Source organism: Cyrtonyx montezumae, unplaced genomic scaffold (assembly GCF_038088225.1).
Source record: "Cyrtonyx montezumae isolate F1298 unplaced genomic scaffold, pur_monq_1.0 scaffold_12, whole genome shotgun sequence".
NCBI classification, from domain to species: Eukaryota; Metazoa; Chordata; class Aves; order Galliformes; family Odontophoridae; genus Cyrtonyx; species Cyrtonyx montezumae.
Window position 1 is genome coordinate 14,759,334 of NW_027071848.1, and position 27,384 is coordinate 14,786,717.

General features: G+C 38.2%; 1 protein-coding gene across 1 annotated transcript in view; it reads right to left on the reverse strand.

Moving 5' to 3' along the window:
- Positions 1–27,384, reverse strand: part of XPO4 (exportin 4) — a 66,286-nt gene that overhangs the window by 9,993 nt on the left and 28,909 nt on the right. Inside the window, exons 5-15 of the mRNA XM_065730095.1 lie at positions 23,221–23,337; positions 22,342–22,495; positions 14,781–14,893; positions 12,256–12,413; positions 11,843–12,017; positions 7,614–7,790; positions 5,364–5,506; positions 5,105–5,250; positions 3,894–4,071; positions 2,370–2,529; positions 742–911 (exon numbers count right to left, since the gene is read on the reverse strand). Coding sequence (XP_065586167.1) covers positions 742–911; positions 2,370–2,529; positions 3,894–4,071; positions 5,105–5,250; positions 5,364–5,506; positions 7,614–7,790; positions 11,843–12,017; positions 12,256–12,413; positions 14,781–14,893; positions 22,342–22,495; positions 23,221–23,337 — 1,691 coding nt within the window. The remainder of the gene's footprint in view (positions 1–741; positions 912–2,369; positions 2,530–3,893; positions 4,072–5,104; positions 5,251–5,363; positions 5,507–7,613; positions 7,791–11,842; positions 12,018–12,255; positions 12,414–14,780; positions 14,894–22,341; positions 22,496–23,220; positions 23,338–27,384) is intronic.

The window sequence follows — 27,384 nt, forward strand, 5'->3', positions numbered from 1 at the left end:
AGTTTCTCAAGTAGTTCAATTCATATGGGAGAAAAGCAGGGAAGTACTTTAGTTTCACACACTTAGGAACACACACACAGTTAATGGATATATTGCACGGATTAAAAGCTTAGTCTCATTATGTCATGGTAAAATAAGCAGTTTATTCCAAATCTGGCTCCTGGGGGTTTTACTCATTTATCTTTGAAAGGAAATTTTCTCAAGCATTTAACTCCTAAAACTTCAGTCCTTCTACAGACTGAATGTACGTTTGCAGGTCAATTCACAAAAGCAAAACATTCTGGAATTTTCTGCTCCACAGTAATACTGAAAAAGCTCCGAAATTTGGCTGAACCCACCAAACCCTGCATTATTTTTCCCTTTAAAGGTTTACATAACACATACATAGGCTTAGCCAGTATCTGAACTCAATCTGACACAGCTTGTTCAACAATGACCAACATGAAAATCCTTGCAATAAGAGTGGAGACCGGGAGAGTTTTGTTTCTCACTGTTTAGAAGTGATGCACAAAGCTAGGGGAAGGAGAGTGCACTGATAAATAATAATGAAAATTAGGTTTGTCAAATCTAGGTCTCACTCCTCACTTTGTCAGACATTTTCTTCCATTTATAGTACGTTACTAAAGTAATTTGACTTACAGAGACATGAACATAAGGTGCCCCATATCTGGATTACTTTGGCCAAAAAAATTTAAAGGAAGCAAAAGAAATGTTTTGACTTCCAGAGGTGTAGCAACTTACCGCTCTCTCCTTTCCACTAATGTTACTAGCAGTTGTACAGTATCATTTGCAAGGTCCTGCTCTGAACTCCACACTGCCAGGTTACTGATCACTTTTTCTAAAAGGTAACCCACAATCCACTGGGAACCCTCTGTATCAGCACCAAATGCTGTACTAAATGGCAGACTTATCTATAAGAAAAGCATTAAAATGAGTGAGTTTTACAGAAGGCAGAACCCCAAAGTGTACGGTAATCAGTCAGCAAATTCTTTTCAGGCTGTCACTTCTTGCCTACTTAAAATGTTACACAAATGTTAAACAGACCAAGGCAAAGAGTACCCAGAACAGAAAAATCTTTGCCAAATTAATCTTCCACTTTTAAGCACAACACCTAAAAGAAAGGTATCAACCTCGTCACAGTATCAGCTTTGACTATGTCTAGCTTTTAATACCACAGAAAGTTCAAAAGCTTTAAAAAGTAACAGAAAGATCCAAAGCAAATCAACTCCTGAAAGTGTTTCCAGGAACTTATGATGTGACAAAAGTAACAAGAAATAAACCTCACTCTTGATCTAGGTTGAACATTTTGAGAACTTATTTTCATATGCCCCCTGAAACTGTTCACTTTCCTATCTACAGAAAATAAAGTTGAAGAGTGAAATTCCACGCATTCGCACAGGGGCTTCCTGTCAGCATACCCCATCTTTCTAATTTTAAAAACGTCTGAGCATAAGAGTTAAACAGAAGTGTTAATCACCTTCACACATCAACGTGTGTACACTTCCCAGATACTCTGTTTCATGCTCTCCAATTCTTCCCCAACTATTTTTGCTCTACTGCAAGGATGAGTTGAATAATGTAATTCAAATTAATTTTGAGTCTTTGGTATCTCTGTCTTAGTTAAGGAGGGGCCTCCTGAAGCGTTAGTATTCTTAGCTGCTTCAGTAGTGGAAATAGGAGGAGGAGGAGACTTTCTTCCCAGAAGTTAGAGCTAACAGGAACCTTCTCAGGATGGGAGGTCTCCATTTGCTAGCTGGATTATAGTTAGTAGCATAAGCAAAAATCAAGATCAAGGTCTAATCGTGATTAGAGCTGTCCAAACATGATAAAGTGTTGCCCTTTATAAAGAACACGTCACAGAAATCATGATATATACAATAACACATGAGAATGGGGAGAGGAGAGAAAGTAATGTGATTTTAGCTAATGCCTAACACCGTGGGATGGTGTTGGACGTGTATTTCAGAATCATGACCAAGTTACTCACTAAGTCACCCATCGAGGGCAACCACTGCCTTAGAGATGAACTGTAAGGGCTGATGCAGCTTACAGCATTGCTGTGAGCAGTGAGCTTCACCCACGAAGCATCCTGATAGCACACTATGCTATTCTGTGATGCCACTGGCCACAAAAATCATATTTATAACAAGATGTGCAGGAAGGATCCCCTAACAACTTCTATTTCTAATAAAAAGAAAAACAAAAAAAAAAAAACCCATCTACTTTCAAACTTATTCCAAATTAAATCCAATCCCATTTAATATTAAAATGCCTTATCATTACATCTTAAAATAGCTGCACTGACATCTACATTCACAAGATATGGCTGCTAATACTCACCAAAGCATTCATAAAAGTTATATCCTTACCTGGTCGTACAGTTTTTCATCTGCTAGGAGGTAAGTCTTTGCCCAACGCTTGAGGAACCATACAATATCTTTGCCCATCTGAGGGCTCAGAAGGTGCGTGAGATTTGCTCTTATTGCTCGAGATTCTACTTCTGACACTCTTAAAATAGCAGATAACAACCTGTATGTTACAACATACAATAAGGATGTTGAGAGTGTTTTCTAGAGAAGCAAAATTATTTTTCATGAAATATAAAGGGAGGAACAAGAAAACAAAACATTTTCACTCTCATGAAGTAGAAAGCACTTGAATTTATTCCTTCTTTAATTGCAAGAAAAGAAACAGGATGGCAAACGGCAAATAACGCATATTCTGACTTCAGAGAGGATAAGAGATAAAGTGATTATCTTTGGGATCAAAAACACTAGAACAAAATCAGCCTTGCATGCATCCTGACATGGGATTTCCCCCTTTCCTGCACACAGCACTTTAGCTACAAAGCGTGGCCTAATGTTGAAGCTTCAGTAACATGACAGTTACTAAAGAACAACTATAGTAATGCCCAGATATTTCTTAACTTTTTCATTACCACATAGAAACATAGCAGATCACTACATATTGCCTTGATACAATCAATCAGTAGAACTGTGTTAAATATTAGATTTTACAGTATATTAATTACATTTGGTAGCAGATCATTGGTCCTCAAGGAATTTAGGAGCTGAGAGTGGTCTATTTCTTGAAGAAATTTCAGAGGTATTGATAGGGAGTCTCAAATCTGTATGTAATCTACACCAAGACACTGCATCAAGAAACTCTGTCACTTGTAACTGCCAGACTTGGTATCAATGAGCAGTACTGAAATTCCTAAATATATTAACTCGTTAAGACTGCCCACGAAGACAGATTTTCCTATCCTTTTCCAGAAGGAAACATTTAGTACACAAAAGCTAATCTATGGCTAAAGTGGACAAGCTCACTAAAGCTCTGGAAAGTTCTTTCTTAAGCTGCACATGTACTGTATGCGTTTATATAGTGCACTGTATGTTATCAAGATTTTTATCTGTGTTGCTTTAAAAACAAGACTTCAGTAATTTGAGCCATTGTATGGACTTTCTGTAACAGATCCAAGACAGGTTTTAATTGGTTTTAATATGTAGCTCATGTCCTCCATTATAACTATTAGGTCACCTATCTAGTCACTCTGGCCATCCCATCTCAAATCTGTTTTGATGCCATATTCTCATTCATCCCCTCACTCCTCCCCCTGGATCACCTTGACTTGAAATATAACCTGTAACCAACTCTCCCTTTCTTTACCATAATAAAAATACACTTCATCTTTTCTGTCTTTTCTTTTGTAGCACCGTCTCAATGCATCTGTTATAAAGCCATCCTATGTTATTTACCTTTAAAACTAGTTAAGAGACACTTGATTTCTAATGTCCAGTGTTCACATATGGCTTTTTACTCATTCAGTTCACAGAATTCCATCCATGTTCTTAATTTTTCCTCTGTAAAAGCATTTGAAAAGGCATTCTTACCTTATTACAGAATCAGTTCTGTTATACCCTGGGATAGAAGAGGCCTTTTCTCCTGGGGATCCCAGAATTTGAAGTGTTGTATTGATGTCAACCTCAGTTGAATGTTTAATGGAATATTCCATGACTTCTGGAGGTATTAACGGAGTCTCTCCCTGAGTATCGTTAGCCAAGAGGTAGCCTTACATTAAAGAAATAAAGAGTGATCACAACTTTCCAACCTAGGTTAATTTATAGCTTTTTAATGAGAAAGCCCATTGGCTTAAATGTAGATAACATACCAGAACCAGATGTTTGTAACAACCCTGACTAATACTGTTTAAATATGTACCAAAACATAAATATGTACTTCAGAATCCTTAAAACCATTCCATAAAGAAGAACCTAATGTCACAGTAAATAATGAAAAATAAACCATCAGATTAAGTAATAAAATAAGATGGGAGAAGTTTCACTTCATGAAGTAAACACATCAAGTACTACAGCCAATTCAGTGATGGGGAAAAAATATACATTTTGAAGTCACTGTTCTCTCCTTTCTGTTAAGTGATAAAAATAAGTGTTTGATTTTATAGCTTCCCTCCTGAGTCCATCTCATCTGGGACTTCTGCCCCACTAACATTTCAAATCTCCTTGAGACTTTCAGACATCAAGTTCGCTATTATAAAGTCTTCTCTGCACAGAAACAGCAGATCAGGTCAAGAAGTGTCAGAACAATTAATATTAATTCCAGATTCAGTCAGAGTTTTCATTGTCCAATCTCATAACCATCTGAGCTATGAATATAAACTTCATCTTACAGTGATAGAAAATTATTATAAACATATTTATGCCAACATCTGAGAGCGAGTTAAACATCAGATATTCAAAAAGACCCCACAAAATATTTCATAAAGTGTACATTTCTTCTAATGAAATACAGATACTATCTTAGCTGAAGTTACATTTCGCAAACAGATGTAAGGTAATTCCATCCAAAAATCAAAAATGAAAAGGTTCCAAATGTAAGTTCCCTGAAACAGCAAAATGCCAGGACATGGATGAACACCTCTGAGTGATTCTGGAACTTACCTGTCTCCTTGCACTACCATGTAATAATTGTAAGCACTACACGCAGTCATTTATCAGCAGCTAACGCACAAGGGTTTTTCTTCCCTGAGATGCAGCTGCAACAACAATAGCAGGAAAAGCTCTATTTCACACTGTTCACTAACCTGTGACTAAAATAAGCCAATGAATGTCCTCATACAGGTCATCAAGCACTTTATTGTCAATTGAGCCTGATGCTGGTGAGGCAAGCAACTGCTGCTGATGTCTTTGCAACTGACCATGGAGCCTTGTCACTCGGTCTTCTAATAAACTGTGGACAAACCATAATAAAATAACTTCATTGTTATTAAATTGCTTCAGCAAAGCCAAGCTTTTCCAATTAGATAAACTTACATATTTGCTTTCATGGCTATTATTCTGTACCTTGTAAGAAGAGGTATACAGTGTTCCGCAGCAATTCTTCCCAGCATGCCAACACTGGCCAGCTGGTCACAGAACTGGTCTCTGTCATCTTCCTGCAGTTCACTTATTTCTTCTTCTTCCCGAGAGGCCACACCATTGGCAGTCTGGTGTTATTTCAACAAAAAGAGAAGCAACCAATTTATGTTACATTCACCACAATTCATCACCACCAGACTTCTCTACATTATTTTGTCTCTTACGTCACAGAAATGCAACAGACTCATACTAAACTGGATGCAGAAAAGAAGAGTAAATAAGGCTTTATATTGTTTTGAAATAATCATTTCACCAACTTATCACAAAACAGCAAATTTAGTTCATTGTATATTTGCCATTGTTTCCAATAGCACACTCAAGAGAAAAAAATCACCACTAGTGAAAAGAGTCAAAGATAAAAGTTATGAAAATTGATGCTCAATAATAGGATAAGAGCAGACTGGGCAGTAGCAAAACAGTTTAATCACATACATAAGTAAGCTTGGCCAAGCATCCACTGCCAGAAGTATAGTATACCAAAGCACTGAATGACACTGGCTCATAGAGATGGTCTGCAAACCCAATGGTCAGGAGACAGCTAAAATATGTGATTTGAAATCCACATATATGTGATCAGGCCAAGAGCCATTTGAAACACTTGGACTTCCACGCTTTGTCCTATTCATCACACAAAGATACTTCCTCTGAGATCTTATTTAAATCACAAAAGAGGAAGTATTTTTCAAGGTGAAATGAAATTCACCTCTTTCAACAAGTATTTTCTGTAACCCATTGTTTGAGAAAATAAAAATCCCAGTTTTAAAATTTCTTACTGATGCAGAAGTTGCATTGTTTGATTTGTCAAAGCTTATCTTGATTATAAAGCTACCAAAATAATTACAAGACTATTTTCATGAGATGAGTCTTACGTAGAAATCGCATATCTATCTCACAAGTGTTTTTAATAAATCCCTTGAAGAATGACAGAATTTACATAAATAACCAATTCAAGTACAAGTGACAAAGAAAGCTGTCATTCTGCATTGTTTCTGCAAAGGCTCTGGAAAATCAAATCCAAACAATTTCTCACCTAAAGTGCTTTCAACCCATATTTTCTTTATCTAACCCACCAAATCATTCTCTTTTGGCAACTTCAAAGTCGCAGCTGTTTACTGAAGAGTGAGCCTGGTCTCAAGGCAGAGACTGAAAGTTCCTGTTACTGCTTTGATACCAAACAAGAAGCATTCTAAAATGCCAGCTGTGGCTTTGAAAAGGTTACCCATGGGATAAATGACTTATCTCACAGAATGACATGAATTAACCTGTGGATACAAGCTATGTCAAGACCGCTTGATAAGAATTCAAAGTTCTCTTGTGAAATATTTGTCTCTGTTCTGGCACTGTTATTACCATCTGTTACATATCAAGATATCAGAATTAGATTTTATACAATGATTTTCAGAATGAGGTATCTTAAGCATCTTTGCACAACATCAATTAAAGTTTATGTAGTTACTGAATCAAATCTCTGCAGTGATTAATTCATTCAGTATCTACATCCAAGTTTCAGTGCCACAACCTATTTCAGTGAGATCCATACTCCTGGCAAAGTGGTTAACTTGCTTTCTCTCTCAAAGGTTCAGGATTTAGTTAAGATAATCTTAGGTTTTTCCTCTAGAAGAGTCGTCTATAAAAATTCAACAGGGAACTCATGTACCATTTTATCCAAAAGAACGTAATATTTCATGTTTCTTCCATTCTGGAACATAGTTATATAGTATTGTTATTCTGTATTTTCCTACATACTTATGCATGTCAGTCATACTTCAGACAGAAGGTAACAAAAGCATAAATGGCTTCCAATGTCACTGAAGATTTTAGCTGTGACTCTGGTCAACAGGAAAGTCAAAAGCCTGGTCATTCCATCCACAGCATGGAACAGTAGAACGCAGGTCAAGTTGAGTAGCAAGTTTTTGTTCGTTGCTTTTGTCTTTTATTTTTAAGGTATTTTCCTTTCCATCTTTGTATTCCTTTATTTATTTCATAATGAGAAAAACAGATTGGAAAGAAGACCTCTGAGTAGCAAACTCTTTCAGCAATTTTTTGTCTCCAGTCAAAGTCACAAGAAGCAATTCTACAACTAGCTTCTCTGAGCTATATAATGAAGTACAAAACAAAAAAGCATGGGTTAGTTGTAATACATTTTCACCAAGAACTATTAGAATAAGGGCTTACCAAATTCCTTGTACCATCAGGAGCAGCTAGATGGCACTGAATGTAAGAATTAAAGACCTGAACAGCATGTTGGGTAAAGAAACCCTTATGGAAATGTTTGTCATCTTGTACCAAAGTAAGCCAAGATTCCAGCAACTTATCATATGCTTCCATATATACCATGTCATCTTTATCAAGCTGTAAAGAGATGAAAGAAACAAAACAAAACAAAATCTTATTCCTAAACTAAATCAGAGGAACACATTCATAATAATGAGTAGTAATAATGAGTATTTAACAGATATCCTTCTAATTTTGAAACAATTTTAAAAAAGTAATTACAAAACCTTTTCAAGAACAGTCATAAATAAATCAGAAAGAACTGAAGCAATGCGTCAACAGAAGTCAGTGCCGCTTTGTTAGGCTTAAAATATCTTTTAGTGTTTAGTTATTTCTTTTTATCCACTGTTCAAAATCAAACTAATCTTAACTTGACTTCAGTGCTTCATTAGCTAAATGCAGGCCCTATTGTGCTCCATCTACAATTATTCCAAGCATCTCAGATCATTTTTACAAACAAGAAATAATTGATCAGTTTCTGTTTAATTAATTAGACAAATAGAACAAGCGCATATAGATTAGTGTTATATCAAAAGTAGTGGAATACAAGAGAGAGATGACAACTCTATTATGAAAGAAATTGTTGTGACTACATGTGTTAAAGAAATCCCACTACTAGTGGAGTCTATTTTGATGCAACATGTCTCCTTCTGTGAAGGATAAAAAGAGAGTAGAATTCCATAGGATAAGCCTGCACCTACTATGCACTAAGCAATTGGAACTGCTATTCATATACATTTACATGAGGCACTCAAAATTGGCAAAAGAAAATTAACATCTGGAAAACAAAACTCCTGGGCTACTGGCAAGCTTAAGAATCCAAATAGCAAAGGGATTGTTTATTTTTAAAAGGACATTTAATGCATTTTTCCCCCCACTTTATGCAAAAATTAAACTTCAATAAATACTACCAACTGCAAATAATTTAAATATGAATATATGGACAGATCTGCTTGTACTGTAGGACTTCTCTTGCCTCTAAAAAGTCTTCCCAACTTCTATCCAACAAGATTGCTCACAAAAGTTACTTTGAGATAGCAAAGCTTAGTAAAAGGATTTCTTGACGAAATACAGAGATACTAAAGGCCTCAGTCATGTCCCACACAGAAGAATTCCTGACTTTCAGTGAAGTTTCAAACACAGCTGCATGAACAGACTGAGAAAAAGAAAATATTGGCTGGGTGACTGACTAAGGGAAAACACCACACTGTAAGCGTTTTAAGATATCTTCACAGCATCCTTCTGTAACTGCAAAGGAGCTGTATTTACCAAAGCTAAAATATGGGACACGGAGGCAAGTCTGAAAACAAAAGCCGAAAATGAAGAGAGAGACCCAAACTGTGTTCAGTGCTGATTTGAAAACAAACTTATGACTCACACAATGTGTCTTTTTAAAATTTGGCTCAAGTATATTCATTGAATCATGGAACATTTTGACTTGAACATTTATATAGCTTACATACAACTAATAATATGAGAGTTCTGAGCATGGCACAGTAAACAATGTCCTTTTACTAGTGACAAAGCAACTCAGATTTAATTTGAGAAGGCAGTATAATACAAAAATGCTGTTAACACCTGATGATATTTTCCCAAGGAAGCCAGGACCAGTAAGTGCCTCCACTGAGCAGATGTCTAAGTAGCAGAAAGAGTTTGTCCATCTTGAACAAGTGCGATCACTAAGGAATCTTACTGAAACTTACAACCCTTGTTTTAGATTAATGATTCAGATGACAGGTTACAGCTGAGCTACCAAGGATGTGTCACAGGTAGACAGAGCAACAAACTGCAGAATGAGCAGCATTCTGATGGATCCAAGAGAAGCAATGGCAGGGCACAATTCAGGACTCAAGACGCTCAGAGGAGGTAAGGTGCACCAGTAAGGGCAATGCTTAAATCCTCTAGGATGGGAAAGGGGAACTTGTACTTCTTCCTTTATAGACTGCAGACCTACCTTCAGCACAGCTGAAGCTTGCTGTTCTCTAGCAGCAGAGCTGCTCAGACAGATGTTTCAGTTTCCCTCAACAGCCAGGTAAGCATAAAACAACATTTGAACATGATGTTTGGATTGTGTTTTCCTCTCTCTCTCCCCTTGGTTGAATATCAATAATAGCAACAGCAGCAAGGACTGTCAGCAACAGCTTCTGATTCTGTGCCAAGACACATATTGCTTTGAAGTGGTTTGCACATTACAGCTTGGGACCTCCTGATTTTGACAGTTTCAATAGCAGGCTTCTGGCTAAGCTGATCCCCTGTGTCTGACGGGGTTTCTGCAACGTTTGTACAAGCTGTTCTGCTGGCAGAAATATGGGAAAAACAGCTTGTCCCACCAGCAAAGATTCACCACATACACTTGCCTGCATTATGAGCTGATGATCATTCTAGAATTCTGATGAGCTGAAACAATATTATTTCAGGATTCTGCTGAGTCCAAAACACATGGTTTTCTATTTTTCATCAAGAACTCTTAATTGTGCATGAGCTCACAGAGTGTTTCACTACAGAGAATCCCAGCAAGAAGCTTAGGGTAGAAAGTTGGCCACAGCTGGGACTTTTTCCTAAGCTAAAAGATAGCTTTCAGGGATGCAAACCAAACTTTCAACAGTCACAGCATACCATACCATGTAAGTGAACAACAGCTTGAAATTCTCTCTGCAGTGCACCTTATTGCTGACACACTGCTCAGACACAGAAATTATTTTTGAAGACCCAACAGCCCACAATACCGTAATCGTTCAGGAGATCAAAGAAACAACATGAAGTTTTCGCCTCAACTTTGCATCTGTTACACCTACGATACGATGAAGCGATGAACACGTAACTTTTCCACAGCATGATTTAAAAGCTCTCTCTTTAAAGCAAAAATCTTGCATAGTCTCTCTGACATTGCTGGATCTGATAACACTGAAGTATAAGACTGCAAAGACTGCCTTCAGCAAAAACAACGGGATGATACAAGTGCAGGCAGCCGTCGCTCTGTAGGCATCAGCGCTCGGTCATCTCCAAAACAAACTCTGTGCTCACGGTGGTACAAGCTGCCATACTCTTCTGCTGGGGCCAGAAGCACTGAGCTGGAAGCTTACAGCAAGTGCTCCTCTAGTTAAAAAACAGGCTTGCATATTCTAGCTCTCAAGAAACAAGAGGCTATCTGAGGAAACGTATATCCTTTCTGTAAAGGTTCAAGGGCTTCCTATCTAACTGAAACTGGGCCAGAAGTATTACATTTTAACCTTACAGCATTAACGACAGTCTAATGAACTGCAACCAATGCTAATATCAACACACCTGTGACCTTCAGTAAACAAACATGTCTGCCAACTTTATAACTAAATACTTCTGTAATTATTTTCAAACTCAAGTATTAAGGTCAGCCAACACAGAGAACTTGAAAAAAAAATCATTATTTTTAACTCTAACAGCAAAAATTGGCTGGTACCCTGATAGCTTCATTTTAAAATAAATAACTACACCATGTAAACAGCTCAGGTGGAAGATATGCCTTAACGCTTACAGGCTTTTTCCAATAAATTCGATCCCCTCAGATGCTTTTATTTAATGCTGTTTCTGGAAGACGACTTACCCTTATCCCAACTGATCTTTAACATTACAACCGAAGTTTGATAGAACAGGATAAAGTCTTCTAAATTACAGATATGTACACAGAATTATTGTCTGAGTCCTGTCCGTGACACAGCTACATTCACTTAAAACAGAAGTTCCTGCCTGTAGAAACCCGACAGTGTAGATTTCAGCCTGTCCATATGCTCAGGTTATCATTTTAAGCTTTTGTGTCCATAACAGGTTCATTATCTGCAACGCTTCTCAGAGAAGTCCTACCAGAGCAATTCAGCAACATGTAAAGACTTTCCTACTTTTTTAATGTACCTGTTCTTTCAGAAATAAAAATACCAAACAGCGCTTTAAATCAACTGTTCAAAAAATACAGTGTGCAATTATGATTGTTTTATAGCAGAAGTAAAATTATCTCAGATGTGACTTCAGAAATATTTATCTAGAACAGAAGCACTGAACTTCACAATACTTAATGATAAAATAACCAAATTCTCATTCCTTATTAAAAGGAGAGGGAAACAAAAAAGACCATCTACTTGTTGAGAATGGATACTTACCACTTCTTCCAAGGCAGCACTTCTTCCAAAAGAACAAGTGAGATGGGCGAGGCAGTTAACAAATGAAGAGAAAAGTTCATTTGGAATGGCAGTTAAGATATTGCGAGGAAATACAGTTATCAGGTTGCTGATAATACTGGAAATCCCAACTGCTTCGGAGTCTTCTATTTCAATTCTATAGATAGAAATAAGAGTTACTTTTCTGCCATTAAGAAAAATGTTAAATGCCAACTGATTTTGTCAATTCCTTTCAAATTAATACATCTAAGAAGCATCTACTTTAAGATGCAGTTTTTTAATTTCAGGAATCTACGCAGAAATAAGCAAGCCTAACAGTTCCCCACAAACACACACTGCACTCTGAACTAAAGCTTAAAAGATGTCATCTAAATTTAGAGAGCAGGCATACGTACCCATTGATAGTATTCAGTAATCCCTCAATGAAGTGTGCCAGGTAATCGACTTGTGAACCTTCGTCAGGAAACACTGAGCCATGCAGAGATGCCAGCTGAGCCAGGCACTGTAATGAATCTTGGGCCATATCTGTATCTTCTCTGATTTTTCGGTGCACCTTTCAGGAAGTGAGATAGTTAGCAATACACGGAAAATAGGATGTTCTTACAACAGTCACATGGCTCTCAATCCAAAAGAGCACGCACCAAAAAAAGCTTATTGTAACTTCTACGATTCTATTCAGTCTGAAATGCAAGATTTCCCACGGCTCCCTAAAGCATAGCAAATGTCAAGATTGTGACTTGGTCTGCAAAGTCACAAGCATCCAACTAACTCACTGAAACTATCGTATAGTTAATCTTACCTACATTTTGAAAATTGAACTCTGCACCGAATGTTATATCTTAAAGAGAGAAACAGATGCCAGCCAGTCAGACATACTGCTCCTGCTAAAAACAGCAATAATGACAGTCATCTCTATTATGCTAAGTATGCCTAGGCTACGGAGTCTTGCTAAAGTTAGTCAACAAGTTCAATCAAGATTATATAGATGCTTCTTTAGCAGAGGTAAACATTGAAGACAGACGAAAATGAATGCATCACTTCCTTGGCAACACCCTTACATTATACAAGGCCAAGTCATCTTCTCTCATTTCTGTGGCATGTTACATCACTACTTCTGCTGGTAAGACCCTCAATTCTGATAATATTTCAGTGACTGTATTCCCACAACCTCCAGTTATCAACTATGGATTTTTAAGAGTTTTCTTAAAAGTTTACTCTCCCATATTTTCACATAAGGTTTACTCAAAAAATATAGGGTAGCATCCCCCCCAGTCTGGTACAAATTTATTTAAATTATGAATATCATAAATGTATAGTTAAGACACTGGCCATTTGTGGTATTATACCCAATTCCTGACTAGCTAACCTCTACAAGTTCAAACTGCTAGAAGAAACAAGCCCTGAAACAAATACTCCTTCTAACATGCGTCCCATACTGCATTGAGATCAGAAGTGAAGGCTTCCTCTTTAACATGGCAGTCTTGCCAAGTTTTGCAAGGTTATTAAAATTTCTTAGATCAGATATATGCATATGAACGACCACCATTCACTCACATTACTTCAAATAGCAACCTTATACCACCAGCCTCAAGCATGGCAAATCAGGAATCTAAAACCAAAACTGACGGCACACTGCCCTGGCTAGCCTTCATTCAAAAATAATCAAACCCAGATCTGTTATGGTTGCTGTTAAATAAAATACAAATGCATTAGAACAGTTCTGCGTGTTATTTAAAACAAATAGTACAAGTAAATACTGGTCTCGTAAACTAGCTAAAGAGAGATATTTAACTCTGACAGCTTCATGTTATTCAACAGGGAAGGGTTAACATGTAAGCCAAAAAGTTATTTGCATGTGGAGGTTCACAGCTGACAGTAGCAACTGTCTGGACAGCCTGGACAGCTGTTCTGATTGTGAGGAGCTGCTAAGAGTTCTGCCACTGATTTTTTCACCTTTTCAGAACTGCTGGAGCAGAAAAACTTTTAGTTAACAAAAATTACCAAAACGTCCCACCAACTATGGACATGTACCCAAACACGTATCAGGCAACTCAAGCACCATGGGAGACTGCCATTCACTTCCTCCAGTAAAAGCTTTGTTCCTGCTTTGAACACACTGCTTCTCTGCTTTGCGAGAACAAAACAGCATGAAAATGCTGAATCCTCAGGTCCCCAGAGATTTGACAAAATAAAACAGCAGAGTAAGCTAACTTGTAAGCCAATGCATGCTGCTGCTGCAGCAATTCCTAGTTGAACAAAGCCTACCAACTTCTCCACCCAAAACTGGGGGAAAGAAAGCAATATTATAGATTTATTTTTAATATCAGATTTCTTTTTAAACAACAGGAAGTGAATATGACATCCCTCTGCCCGCTTCACTTCCTCCCCCCTCACTGCTGACTAAATCTCTTTTGATTTAGTGTGTTTGGATTCACTTTGTGCTGGGCTAAGAGATGCAATATTCTGTATGCAGAACTTGCCAGAACACTGCAATTACACTACTAATTTTCAGCTGTTCTGTTGAGCAAATGTTCCAATATCAGCAAATAACCCCACACCCTCTTAACTTCATTTTTTTTTTTTTATTGAGAGCTGTTACACCTTATCTGAAAGGCATACTTTATCACAATGCCTGGTTTCATTTGATGAATATACTTCCCAAAGCACTAACCATAACAAAGCTTAGATAACTATATAGTTTTTATTTAACAGTTACCAATTCAAGGCAATTTACAGGCAAAATACAGATCTGGTAACCTAACTAAAACACAATAATTCTGTTCACTTTGAGAAATTGACTGAAGTTAAGGGAATCAGTCCTACCTGGTGCAAAAGGAAGGATCCAACAACAAAGCTTTAAAACAGGAAGGAGTTGCTTTCCCTGTGGTCTGGACTATGAAAGTTGAAGAATGAAACTTACTGTAAAGAAAAGCTCCATAACTCTGCTGTCCAGGAGGGTCTCACGCCAGGATTCTGTTGGCTTTAGCATCACATTTTGTGAGGATTCAAACATAGCTATATAATGTCTGCCCAGTTATCTGGTGTCAAGGTCAACAATAACATTCCTACTTGGCTTTAAAAAAATCCTAGATACAACAGGATCCATTCAGAAAGAATGTAATGGAAACAAACTTTAAGCCTCTTCACATACACAGCATAATTCATGCATGAGGCCAAGGAATAAAAGGTATTAAGTATTGAAAAAAAGAATGCTCCAGGAATGTTAGATAACAGTTTGATCATAATTATGAGACATACCATAGTGATGTGATCACTTTGATAACCAGGGTGTCTAATGTGACACAGCGAGAAGGGAAAAAAGCAACCGCAATTAACAGGTGTTAAAATTTATGCAAAATGGGAAATCATTTCCTAGAAAATTTTCCTGGCAGCTTTTAAAAAGGCCTCACGAGGGCTAAAGATAGCCCACTGAAATCTATATCCTATTTTTCTAAATAGCCAAATATGCCTCCCAGAACACAGATGCGTTAGCCTTGCATTAATGGACATTTTTCATCACACTGCGAAGAACAAAAGCATAAGGCACCACAAGGTACTGCCATAGCAAACATATGCTTGCATGAGACCCACATATAAAAGCGTCCATTCTGCAGTGAAGCTACAACTTTCCTGCACTCCTTGCAGCTATATTACCATTCATTCTGGTGTGATTCCACTTTTATGAAATTCTGCCAGTGCTCTGGTGAAGAAAAATAACAGAAACATGAGCAAAACCACTTAAACAAGCATGTGGCATTCTTTGTCAGTCTGATCACAGAGAAGCATTTATCAAAGGGTTTTGAAAGTCCTTCCTTCTGATGCCCCTCAATCCAAAGAGCAGTAGGAGTGCTTTAACACAAGCTGTTTTCATTTGTCTTTTGAAAGCCTGTCGCAGCACCCTCTGATTCCTTTGTAACCCAACATCAAAATGAGTACAGCATGCTCAGCTGCATACAACTGGTCCTGAACATGTCTGTAGTGTAAAGTCACCAGGTATTATAAAAAAGTTCATCAACAGGTATTTATAGCTCTGAATGGAAATCAATTCTTACAACAGTACCAGCCAGGAAAGCAGGCCCCTTGAAACGTGATGAGCTTTAAGAGAAGAATACATCAAGAAAACATCTAGTTTCATACAAAGCATTGTGATGCAAGGCAGGAGGCACAATTTTAGGCCCTCCACGTTCTGTCAAGACCAGGAGATCACAATAACCACAGAGCAGTTCCAGAAAAGCCACTTTTACCATGGCCAAGCACGATGCAATACAGGAGAACAATCATGCATTTTCATTAGCACAAAAACCAAAAAAGACCAGCCATCTTTTCCACAATTTTCAATACTGTCAATGTGTGTTGAACAATAGCAGGTCTACATTATTTCATTTCAGGCAGGGTAAGCAAATAAATAATTAAAAAATCATAGTTGGCTATTTTACTCCCACCTGAAACGGAAATGTCACGTAGGTGATCAGAAGTGCTTCAGTTCTTCCATATGAAAATAAAATTTATCACCTGCATCCTTTATCAGGATTAACATAGTTAAAATTAATCACCTTTGGCACTTTAAATTACTGTTTTTTCCCAGCCTCTGAAAATCAACTTGCTCTTCACTTGTTTGGGTTCACAGAGGGGACCAGCTACATACCACTTTTGACGTGGAATGGAAGAAGGGCCGTTTTGCTGTCGGTATTTTAACAAGCCTCAGTATTTAGTGGCCCTATCCTGTTATTTTTAGTTCCGTTTCTCATGCTAATGGACTGATGACACATCTGACAATAGCAATCTGTGGGTAAAATATCTGTTCATTAAACAACACAAATTATACCTGCATCTATTACTGACAATTTACATCCATCTTCTGTCCCACACTAGGTGGATGCAAACATGAACATAAACAGTATAGAGATGCTTTCTGCCATGAAATACCAAAATGTCAGCCCTACTAACAGAAGCCCAGATGTCATCAAACCTAAAAAAAAAATGGCACTGAATTACCTAGTACATGACATGGGTGTGTAGAGAAGTACCATCTTCATCAACAAAAAGATGCACTAACATGCACCAAGCTCTACTGAAAAGAGTAGGAACTAGTAGTAACTAGATGTCTTCCAGTATGACAAACCTCTGATGTTCCTTGATTAGAGCCTAGAGAGGAAGAAGAGATGGCAATAATGTTCAAGATGGATGCTCTTTAGTCTTTGATGAAATTCACACATGCAGCCATTAGCATCACACTAGGGTTTTGTTTCACAAACATGAGAAAATAATGCATGTTGAAATGGTAAGTCTAACTTACAGTTAATATACACACACACAAAAAAAATCTGTATGTTTCTCATGGAACAGATTACAAGAAAGAAATCTGAAGTTAAAAAACTGATGTTCTTCCCAGTCTTTGGCTCTCTTCCAGGAGACTGATGAGTGAATGTGAGTTCCAAAATATTTTACATCCTAGGGTAGCCATGGAAGACTCTAGCACTTCCAGATACCCCACCGATTCTAATATTTGTAAATGGCTCCTGAAGTTGTAGGTTTGTTTGGTTTTTTTTTCCCCACTGTGAGAGGCAAAGCAAGGCCTTGTGCTGTCACCAGGAAGGAGTTTAGGAACTCACAACCCAAAGCTCAGTCCTTTGCCAGATTCCAATTTACAGATTTGACCACAGTAGTGGAAAACTCAGAAATGGAGGGAAAACTCACGGAATTAACAAGGACATTTTGATTTTTTTTCCTAAGTTATTTCAATTGCATTTCCTTTGTTCTCTGGAACATTTCTAGAGCGCTTTATATCAGTCTTTAACTTAATACTTCACAAATAAAAATGCATTAGAAAGGCAACAGCTTGGAATCTGCCACATATCGTTAAAATGCTAATATACTGCTTATACCTGTATTTTTAAACTCCTCTTGCTTGCTAGCCTCTCATCCAAGCACACAGGATGAACCTAAGAGCAAATCAATAAAGTCATGCAGAAGCTTGCTGCCCCCTATGGAGAATGACTTCACAAATCTACATGTAATTTACACTCTTAGGAAACAGACTCAGTGTTCATATGAAAGAAAGCGTGCTTAAGCATTCTGTTGTTAAAAAAAAAAGTATTACTAGCAATGGAACAACTATCTGGTATGGGAAGCACCAGATTCTGATCACATATACTACAAACATCTACTATCACACTACTAGTACGGGGCAGGAGACATACGGAACCCTCAGATGAGTTTAAAACCAGCCACATCTTGCTGGTCGTGTAGCCATGCCTGCATGAAGCCTCATGTTGACCACCCAAGGGGACTTAGAAGCTCCTGCTGAAATTTGTTATCCCTACTAACATTTGCTACAATTCTACAGCTCTAAGTCGCCCTTATGCTTAACTGTGCAGAAGGGACTGCCATCCAGATGCATACCCTTCCTCTATGCACTGCTTACCAACCAAAAAGCTGATGAACTTCTGAGCAGCAGAGATTTCAAAGTTGATTTTCACTTAAGAGGGATGAAACTGATAAATGTAAAAGACAGTTCTCTCTTTTGCTCTTTCTTCAACACAGTTGTTTTAGTTAAAGTGATTTTTACTTCCTATCCCAAACAGCCAGGACTGTATTTGCATCTTCCAGATAAAGACTGTACTGAATGTTGGATAATCCCACGATGCCAGGAAACAAGACCTAAGGAAAGCAGCACTGCTGCTCGAGGAAATCCTTGCTGCCTCTCTCCTCAGCACAGGTTCAGTCATTTCCGTTAATGTGCAGTAAACAAGTCAGGGCCTCATGCTGTTAGAAAGAAGCATTTAGCCATCCTGCACAGTGACACATTCATGGGAGGTGTTGGGACAGGATGCTTTTTTTTTTTTTAAACAGCAATGCCAACTCAATTCCTCAAAACAAACCTGAATTTTTTTTTTTTTTTTTGTGCATTCTGTGTGCTTTTTACACACTTCCATTATGCATAACAGATGCTACTAGTCTGGGATGGACCAACATCAAGTCTTCAGCTTCAACTATATAGTACACAGGATCTCCCAGAGATCACTCATTATGGCCTGAGATATTTTCACAGAGATTTGAAGAGCTTGTTCCTTTAAAGTACATGGCTGAGGAAAGCATACTGCAAACAGAGCTCAGATCAGACAAAAGCTTCAGTCAGTTCATACAACTGCCGCTGCACCATTCATTTTCATGGAATGTCAGTGATGTGCACTACTGGAGCACATCCCATTAAGTTTATGTAACCTGTATTTTAAACCCAATTCTCTATTCTACATTCACTTGAAAATTTGCCAGCTTCCCTCCGAGCAAGAAGAGGCACCAAATCTAAAATAACAACTAAAGCTGAAGTTCCTCTTTGTTCATGTACTATTAGCACCTTGACAAAAACCTGCACCTGTATGAATGAAATAATGAGTAGTTTTGTAACAGATAATGAACATCTTCATTTAGATGAGAGAACATACAGAACGTAAATAGCAGAACAAAAGGTTATGTTTTGATAAAGAACTCCTGCATTCGTAGGCTTTTGCCCAAAGTCCATTCCAATGTGGCTGCCAAGAACAGTTAAGTCCCAAAGTAAAGAAGTGAGAAATTCTCTGGAGACAAAAGAATATAAACTATAATTATGTCCTGACTCCATAGGAGATAATATATGTCCATGACAAAATGCATTAGAGCCAACAGTCAGCTCCTTAACTGGATGGATACTCAATGCAGTGTACTAAGTGGGATCCTTGAAAGTACTCTACCTCCCAGTACCCATCATTTTCACACCCTTAACCAGTCAAAACATTTATTTAAGAAAAGACACAGTTAAAACTAGTCCCATCCAAGTAAACAATATTAAACAAAAGGTACAGTGCTGGGACAGCACTGAAAAAAGAAACCTTACAGAAGCCAACGTGCCACAACTACCACATGCTCTCAGTGCAAAATAGGAATTCTATGCTATTGTCTTTTCCAATAGTACTGCCAAAACCTCAAATATCTGCAAATACCAGGTGAACCAATACCACAAGGTAACAGATGAAAGCAACAACAGATGATTGCATGTGTGTTAGAAAATGAAACTGAAGCAACTGCACATGACTGAAGGCCTCCTAGGTCATTGCATCTTGCCTGCTGCAGTTATTGCACTCTATGACACTCAAATATGTTTCAGCTTAGAAGTAGGTATGTCCCAGTCTCTCTCTTTTATTGCTGCAAGAAGGCTACTATTCCAGAATGCAAATACCAGCTCTTCTTGCTGGTATCTGTCATTTCACATTCACTATGGCCCTTTTGTTATAGTAGCTGGCAGCAGTGCCCAAGACTGCATTTAACAATGCAACATACACTGAGTGATCCCGTAACAGCACTTCTCACTTTTTTATCCCCTCCCTCTGGAGATACCAGAATCATGCTAGAGGTTTACGTAGAGACACTGCTATGCTGCCGGGAATACTGAGGATCATTATCATCCTGCCAGTTGAATATGAACTAAAGGAAAAAAATACATGTATGTGGATACAATGGGTCACTTTACTCCATGCTTTATGTATTACACTTATGCCCATTGCTTTGGCACGTGTGCTGTGATACGGAAAGAGGATAGCAACTGATCAATCAAAGCAGCAATACTTATGTTCTTGTGTAATGTGCTATTTAGAAATTGCAGCCAAGTTAAACTTCACTGCCAAGAGCTAACGTGAACAGCAGCTTTTTAAACCAGAACAATGAACAGCAGCTTTTTAAACCAGTCTTCATAATGGAGATCTATGCCACTATGAAGTCCACATGTTGCAGTCACCTTAACAGCTACCAGGTCTCAATTAAGACCCACTTTCTCAAAGATGATTAAAACTATTCCAAATTCTGTGAAAACAGGTTGCTAAATACAGAATGGAGACCAAAATTAATGCAGTAATTCTTACAGCAAATTGAAATGCTCAATGGTAGAAAGCCGTAAAGACAGGACAGAAGTTATGAAAAGAATTTAAATAAAACCACATAAGAGCACTTGTGGTGGTTCAGCACCAGAACCCAGTCTTCAGAAGTAGCCAGAATTTGTTTTAATAGCATCAGTGCCTTGTGAAAACTTCAACTCAAAGGCTTTATTAAGTTGCCTGACGTCTTGCTTGTACATATCTAGTTCCATCACTGCAAAACTCGAGGTTATGACTGAGCGCTCCTGAAAAAAACAAAAACAACCTAGAGCTTTTTCTTTCAAATTGTAAGATCATCAGTACTCATGACTGCATCAGAGGTTTCCATTAAGCAAGACTATAAAACAGAAGAAACTACCTCCAACCACCACTGCACAACACAAGGGCATGTCCTTTCTATTTAAAATGACTGCTTTAAAAACAGAAGTGCTCACATGTGATTTGAATTCTTACAAATCCCAAACCCTCTTCTGAAAACTTTTGTAAATGTAATAATTTGACTCCAGTCTCAGTCTCATAAGCACATGTAATAAATTACTCTCTGGTCCCCTGCCAAATCATTTCATCCATGGTACTTTCCAGAAAGACGATATTAACTGGCACTCTGCTTTATTATAGAAGAATAAATACACTATAAATAAACTTCACTTTTGCTGTTCATCACATAATGAACAGGTTCATAGACAACAGACACACACAGATACCATCTTCAGATTGTCAAATGAGGGAAGAAAAATAAAATGGCATGCAGAGGCAACACCAAGGTTTCTGCAGCACGCTCAACTTCAGAGCAACTTACAGAAGGTTTTAAGAAGTTTATAAAGGTCTTATAAAGGTTTATAAAAGTCTGAGTGTTGGTAAGTCTGCTGAGCATCTGAAAGATGATGCAGCTATTAGAGGAGGTGTCAGTGCTGCACGGCAAGTGCTGCCTTACCCTTATATTCCTACTATATTCTTCTAGCCCATTTTTCAGGACAAGCATTTCCATGTCTTCTTCCCTCTTTCATCAAGGCTCACTCTCTGTTAATTATATTCCCATTTCCTTTCCATTTCTACATTTCCCCTGGACCTTCACAACCAGCATGCACCACAAAGATATGAAAGTAGAATAAACAGTGCCAGTATGTTAGCAAAAAAATACATATATATTTCCTCCCAACAAAAGAGAAGAAATGGAATTTATTGAACACACTTTCCTAAATTGGGCATTTAACCTGCCCCACTCCAAATTAAACACAGCTGAGATCCCCTCCCTGTCTGATTCTGCACTAAATCAGGGGTTTGCATCTCCCCTCCCCTTTGCAGCAACCACAGACATGCCAAGTGAACCATGAGCTCAAAACTACGAGCTTTTCTTGAACTGGTTTTGTCTTTAGTATAAAATACTTCCATGAAAAGTAACAGTAGATCCTATATGTAAGCATCTTTTAAGCAAGCACAGGGGTGACCAAGAGTACTAGTGGAAGAAAACAGAGGCTGCTTATAAAACTCCCATTTTTTTCTCACAAAGTCTAATCACCTCTTAGAATGCGACCTAGCTCATCTGAAACAAAGGGCCCGACACAAAAAGGATATAATTTGGAGGAAGGAAGTTCCAGCTTAAGACCTGATTGGCTAGTGCAAGATAACGCTGAAACACTGAAGACATCTGAGCATTGAGGTTTTCACGTCTGCTGAATTCCTGAAGTACCTCTACTGTGAGCATGAAGATCTGCCGCAGATCGTCCTCCTACAGTCAGCATGAACACAATACATCAGAGTCTCAGCCCCTTCTGTTCTCACACTACTTTTCATTGAAAAACAGATAATGACCTAAATGACAGTCAGAACCCCAACTTATTTGCCAAAATTAACGCAATATGTCTGTAAATAACAAAAAAGAAAAATATTATTGTAAGTACTAGTTATTAAAAGAAAACGGTATGTCTTAACAACTGGAGAAGGAGGGGTTGGTCTTTGACACAAAAAAGTTGGTAAATTGTTCCACAGCACTCAGAGTTTAAAGCAATGCCTTCACAAAAACATTTCTGCCTGGCCAAACAATACAACTGAGACAACCAGACTACACCATCTGCAATAATATTTTTAAATACATAGCTCTCCTTGGCTTTAAACCAAATCTATATTTAAGACTATCATTGTTCCACAGAGTATTCGTTTTGTTTGCAATTGGTAGCCAAGGAATTAAAGAGTCCAACCATGTCAAGATCTGTAGCTCTACATTCACAAAATGGGCAAAAAGAGATGGCACTTTTTGACACAGGTAATTTAAAAGTAAGTTATCAATTTTCCTCAAGAAGCCATTATCTGTATTTGTAATACAGAGTAGACTAATTAGATGCTATCAAACATGCACTGTAGCTGAATGCACCTGGGGCAAGCATATCCTTCCACTTTTTAACATTTAAATTTTAGAAATACAGGTGGCATACACTGATAGAGAAACTGGTTTACCTGAAATATACGTTTACAGTTACCATGGAACTCCATGCTTAGTCCAATGTTGCTGGTTTTACTCGAACTTGAGAACTCGCTCAACAACGCCGTTAAAATGGAACAGGCCAAAGTTTGCTATAAAGAAAATAAATAAAGGGGAAGAATTTAACTAAAAGATGTCCAATAACGTAACACCATTTACACTTTCTTTCAGTTCCTATATTAGCACATTCCTGCGGCTATTACTTCAATTTTTTCTAACACAAAGTAGAACAACTCAAGCTTTTAGGAGTACAGACGCTGAGGTGAGCCATCTCTGAGATCATCAAAGCTCCATCCTTACAAAAGAGATTCAAGTATTTGATCAGCATAAAAAAAAATACTAAGCACTTGTACAACCATTGATTGCTACAAAATGAAAAGAAACACTGTATTCCATTTGCCAACCTGATTATTTACTCTCACTGTGCACATGGCTTTACAGATTCAAGGAAGATTCAGTTTCCAGTATTTTCTATCCAATAGTTCATTCTGAACTTTGTTATGCCCCTTCCTTGCATTTGCTGCACTTACTGTGTTGGTACTTGATCATCATTAATCTTATACCACAGAAAGCGATACAATCGACTCAAAGACAGCACCTGCAGCACATTTTTAACTACAGCTCTCACATCAAAGAAGGGGAAGAATACTCAGAATACTCCAATGCTTGAAAACTTCACCATGCTTCCCTCCAAAGCACAAGCTCCACAAGCCTCAGGAAGAACTTTTACAGCTACTCTTTCAGAATGATGTCACTGAAGCAATAAACAAAGTGATCGAGGAAAAGATAGACTAATTTTAGAGAAACGGATCCAAGAAGACTTAAGGTTTAAGTATCTTCACTCTCAGAATTTAAGGTAAAGAAAATGAAATGCTTATGCTAAAACACTGCTTAAAAGCCAAACCTTCCTTTATGAAGCACACTGCTCCAGCCACAGCTGCTGTTTTATTAATAAAAAAGCTTCTCTTTTTCCTGATACCAAAGTTCTGCAACCATCATCACCAGTTTTAATGTATTTCTGTAACTGTTCATCACACACAAAGCAAAGTAAATATTATATAGTGGGGACATAGTAAGTACTTTAGAAGTGTGCCATGTACTACCATAAGAAGCGCAACAGAAACTATACACTGATAAAACAAAAGCACTTTTTGTTAAATAGATGTTCTTAACAAAAAACTTCCACATTAATGACTATACTCCTAGACTGTTTGGAGCCAAGGTGCCAGGGATGGACAGAGGGATAGGAATTGTTAAAGGGTCATGCATGCCAGCAAGTGTCCAGGGGTTAAACAGAAATATGCACACTACCTCTGAACACCCGAAAGATTAAAGTGGAGATGATACTATTTATGCAAGCTCATACAACAGCTGAGACCAGTGCCATCCACCCACCAACTGCAACATCTTTGTTCAGAAATGCCTCTGAAGTCAGTACCTTGACCCCCCCAGACAACTAGTTATCTTAGCTAGTATACACTAAATTAACATTCTTACTTGCTAAATAAATCCCAGACAGATCAAACATAGCAGCTTCCTGATAACAGACGGCTGTTCCTTTCTGCTGCATAATAAAGCCATACAGTGGGCCAGCACGTTGCTAATCAGTTGCTAAATCCAAATTTTCCTATTTTTGAGAAATTTCAAGTGGATTATTTCTCATCTACTTGCTCATGACTAAAGCAAAAGTTAGCCAGTGAAGAACATCACACTTCAATCTGGTCCAGTAGAAGCAAAATTCTCTCAGTCCTATGCAAGATTTAGGATACTTCTAACTAGCTCAAACATTTCAGTAGTTTCTTTCCAAATTTATGTGTAAGCTATTTCATTATTTTTAATTAACACAAATACTAGATTTGAGTTGATGTAAAAAATCAACGTAGGCTGACACTGATTTTCAAGTTCAACATTAAAAGTTCCATATGGAAATAATTAATCTGGAGATAATTAATCTGGAGATAAAAAAAAATAACTAAAAAACCCACTGATCCAACCTGACAAAAAACCCTAAAGTTTGGCTCTAGAACAATGCTTCAAGATAAGAATACATTTTTTTTTAGAGAAGTAATCCAAAGTTGCCAGAAAACACTGCCCATTTTCAGTCTGTGCCAGGAGCCGCAAAGTCTCATGAGGCACCCCTAAATACTTCAATACAAACTTCACTTTATGCTTGAATTACAAAAATGCTGATACTTTTTCAGCTCTGAGAAGCAGTGATGCAAGGCCATTGTTAGTTGTAATCACAGATGTGCATGGTTTGGGCACTCCATGGTTACTACGTGGTGTTCATGACCGCAATGGTCCAACAGCCTGGCCAAAGCTGAGACCCATCTGCTCCATTGTGCAGAGACCCTCACAGCATGCTGCAACCAGGAGAACATGGCACAGGCAGGGCAGTGGTGCAGACCCTACGGCTAGCTGCCAGCTACTGGAAAAAAAAAAAATCTGAGGTAGAATTAGAGGTAAGGAGCAAATGGCAAAATATTTGCTCCCACTATGTCTAGAGATACTACAGCTGAAGTGGACATTTCCTCCCTATTGCTTTCTCCAGTTTGTTTGTATGGTATAAAATCACATACCTGCTCTGCTCGGATAGTAACATGTTATAGCATGAAAAAAACCTGTGTTCTGGATGTTTCTTTTCTAGGCTTTTCTCCCCTGATTTCAAGGAGAATTTTAAAATGAAGGACAAATGTTATGACTGATGGTGAAAGATGCAAAGAGCAGCAGATGCAGCTGGCCCTGCAGGACTCTGACACAGACCCAATGGAAAAGCTACAGCAGCGACCACTGGTTTTAATAACAGCTACTTCAGGTAGTTCTGACAGCTACTTCTGATGTTCTGACATCAGAAACTCAGCACAGGGAAGAAAAGCATCAGATTATTATCATAGAATGGTTTGTGTTGGAAAGGAGCTTAAAGCCCACCCAGACCCAGGTCCCACTGTGCTCAGGGGTGCCCCCCCACCAGCTGAGGCTGCCCAGGGCCCCATTCCACCTGGCCTTGAGTACCTTCAGGGATGGGGCACCCACACCTCACTGCCCTCTGAGTGAAGAATTTCCTCCTAATGTCTAACTTAAATCTCCTTGCTTTCAGTTCAAAGCCATTCCCCCTTGTCCTTCCACTACCTCCCTGTGTAAAAAGTCAGTCTTCCTCCTGTTTACCACATTACTGGAGATCTGTGCTCTTCATACCCTCCAGCAGCCCAGCTTATAGCAAACACCAAACGCTGCATCCCTCCATCCTCCCTCCCTCCTTGACCAAAATCCTGCATTACCAGCCTTCTGTCAACCCCTTCACCTTCGGACTTTTATTCCTGGAGTGCCCTCATCCCAAAGTCTCCATAGGCCCCACAAGCCCTTCTGTTGCTATCTGTGCCCGCCATTTTCCTCTCTGGTGATGTGGAAGTGTGCCCCAGCAGACAAGCCACCAAGGCAGCAATAGACCAAATGAAACATTTCCACCCAAAATTTAAGCTCTATGGCAGCAGCAGGTAGAGCAGATTGCTGGATGCTGCTTTTCCTGTAGGCAGGTGTGAACCTCCAGGAAGAGTTCAGTTTGAGGGTAAAGAAGAGGAGCTGCCCCACATCTGCAGCCTGTCTGGGCAATTTCATAGCATGTGCACAGAAAACCACAGAAAACTCCCATAAAACTGCTGTAAGATGATATGAATTAATACTGACTGCTGTGCATAGCAGCAAGACTGCAATTTTTGTAAGAATACTGAAAGACAAACTAATTAAAAGAATATGTGTCCTGCCATTTATTAAACTCTCCTGAAAGCACAGAAACATACTTCAGAACTTCTGCAACAAATCTTAAAGTCTACTTCACTAAAATTTTGTGAAAACAATTTCTAGTTCCATAGAACTTTACTTTATGAAGATTAATTCCACTACAGGTTACTAAGTAAAATTTTGAAATACAGTTTTTGTATTTACATGCATTGTTTGGTGGGAAGACACAACGCCTTTTGACTCAAATATGGTCTATGGTATTAGAAGAAATACTTAAAGAATCTGAAAAGCAACATTATCTCATGTAAATACTAAATAGTTGTATGCACTGTGATATGAAATTACTCTAACATAATACATTTGAATAAACTAAAAACATTTTTTTAATTAATACTTCACAT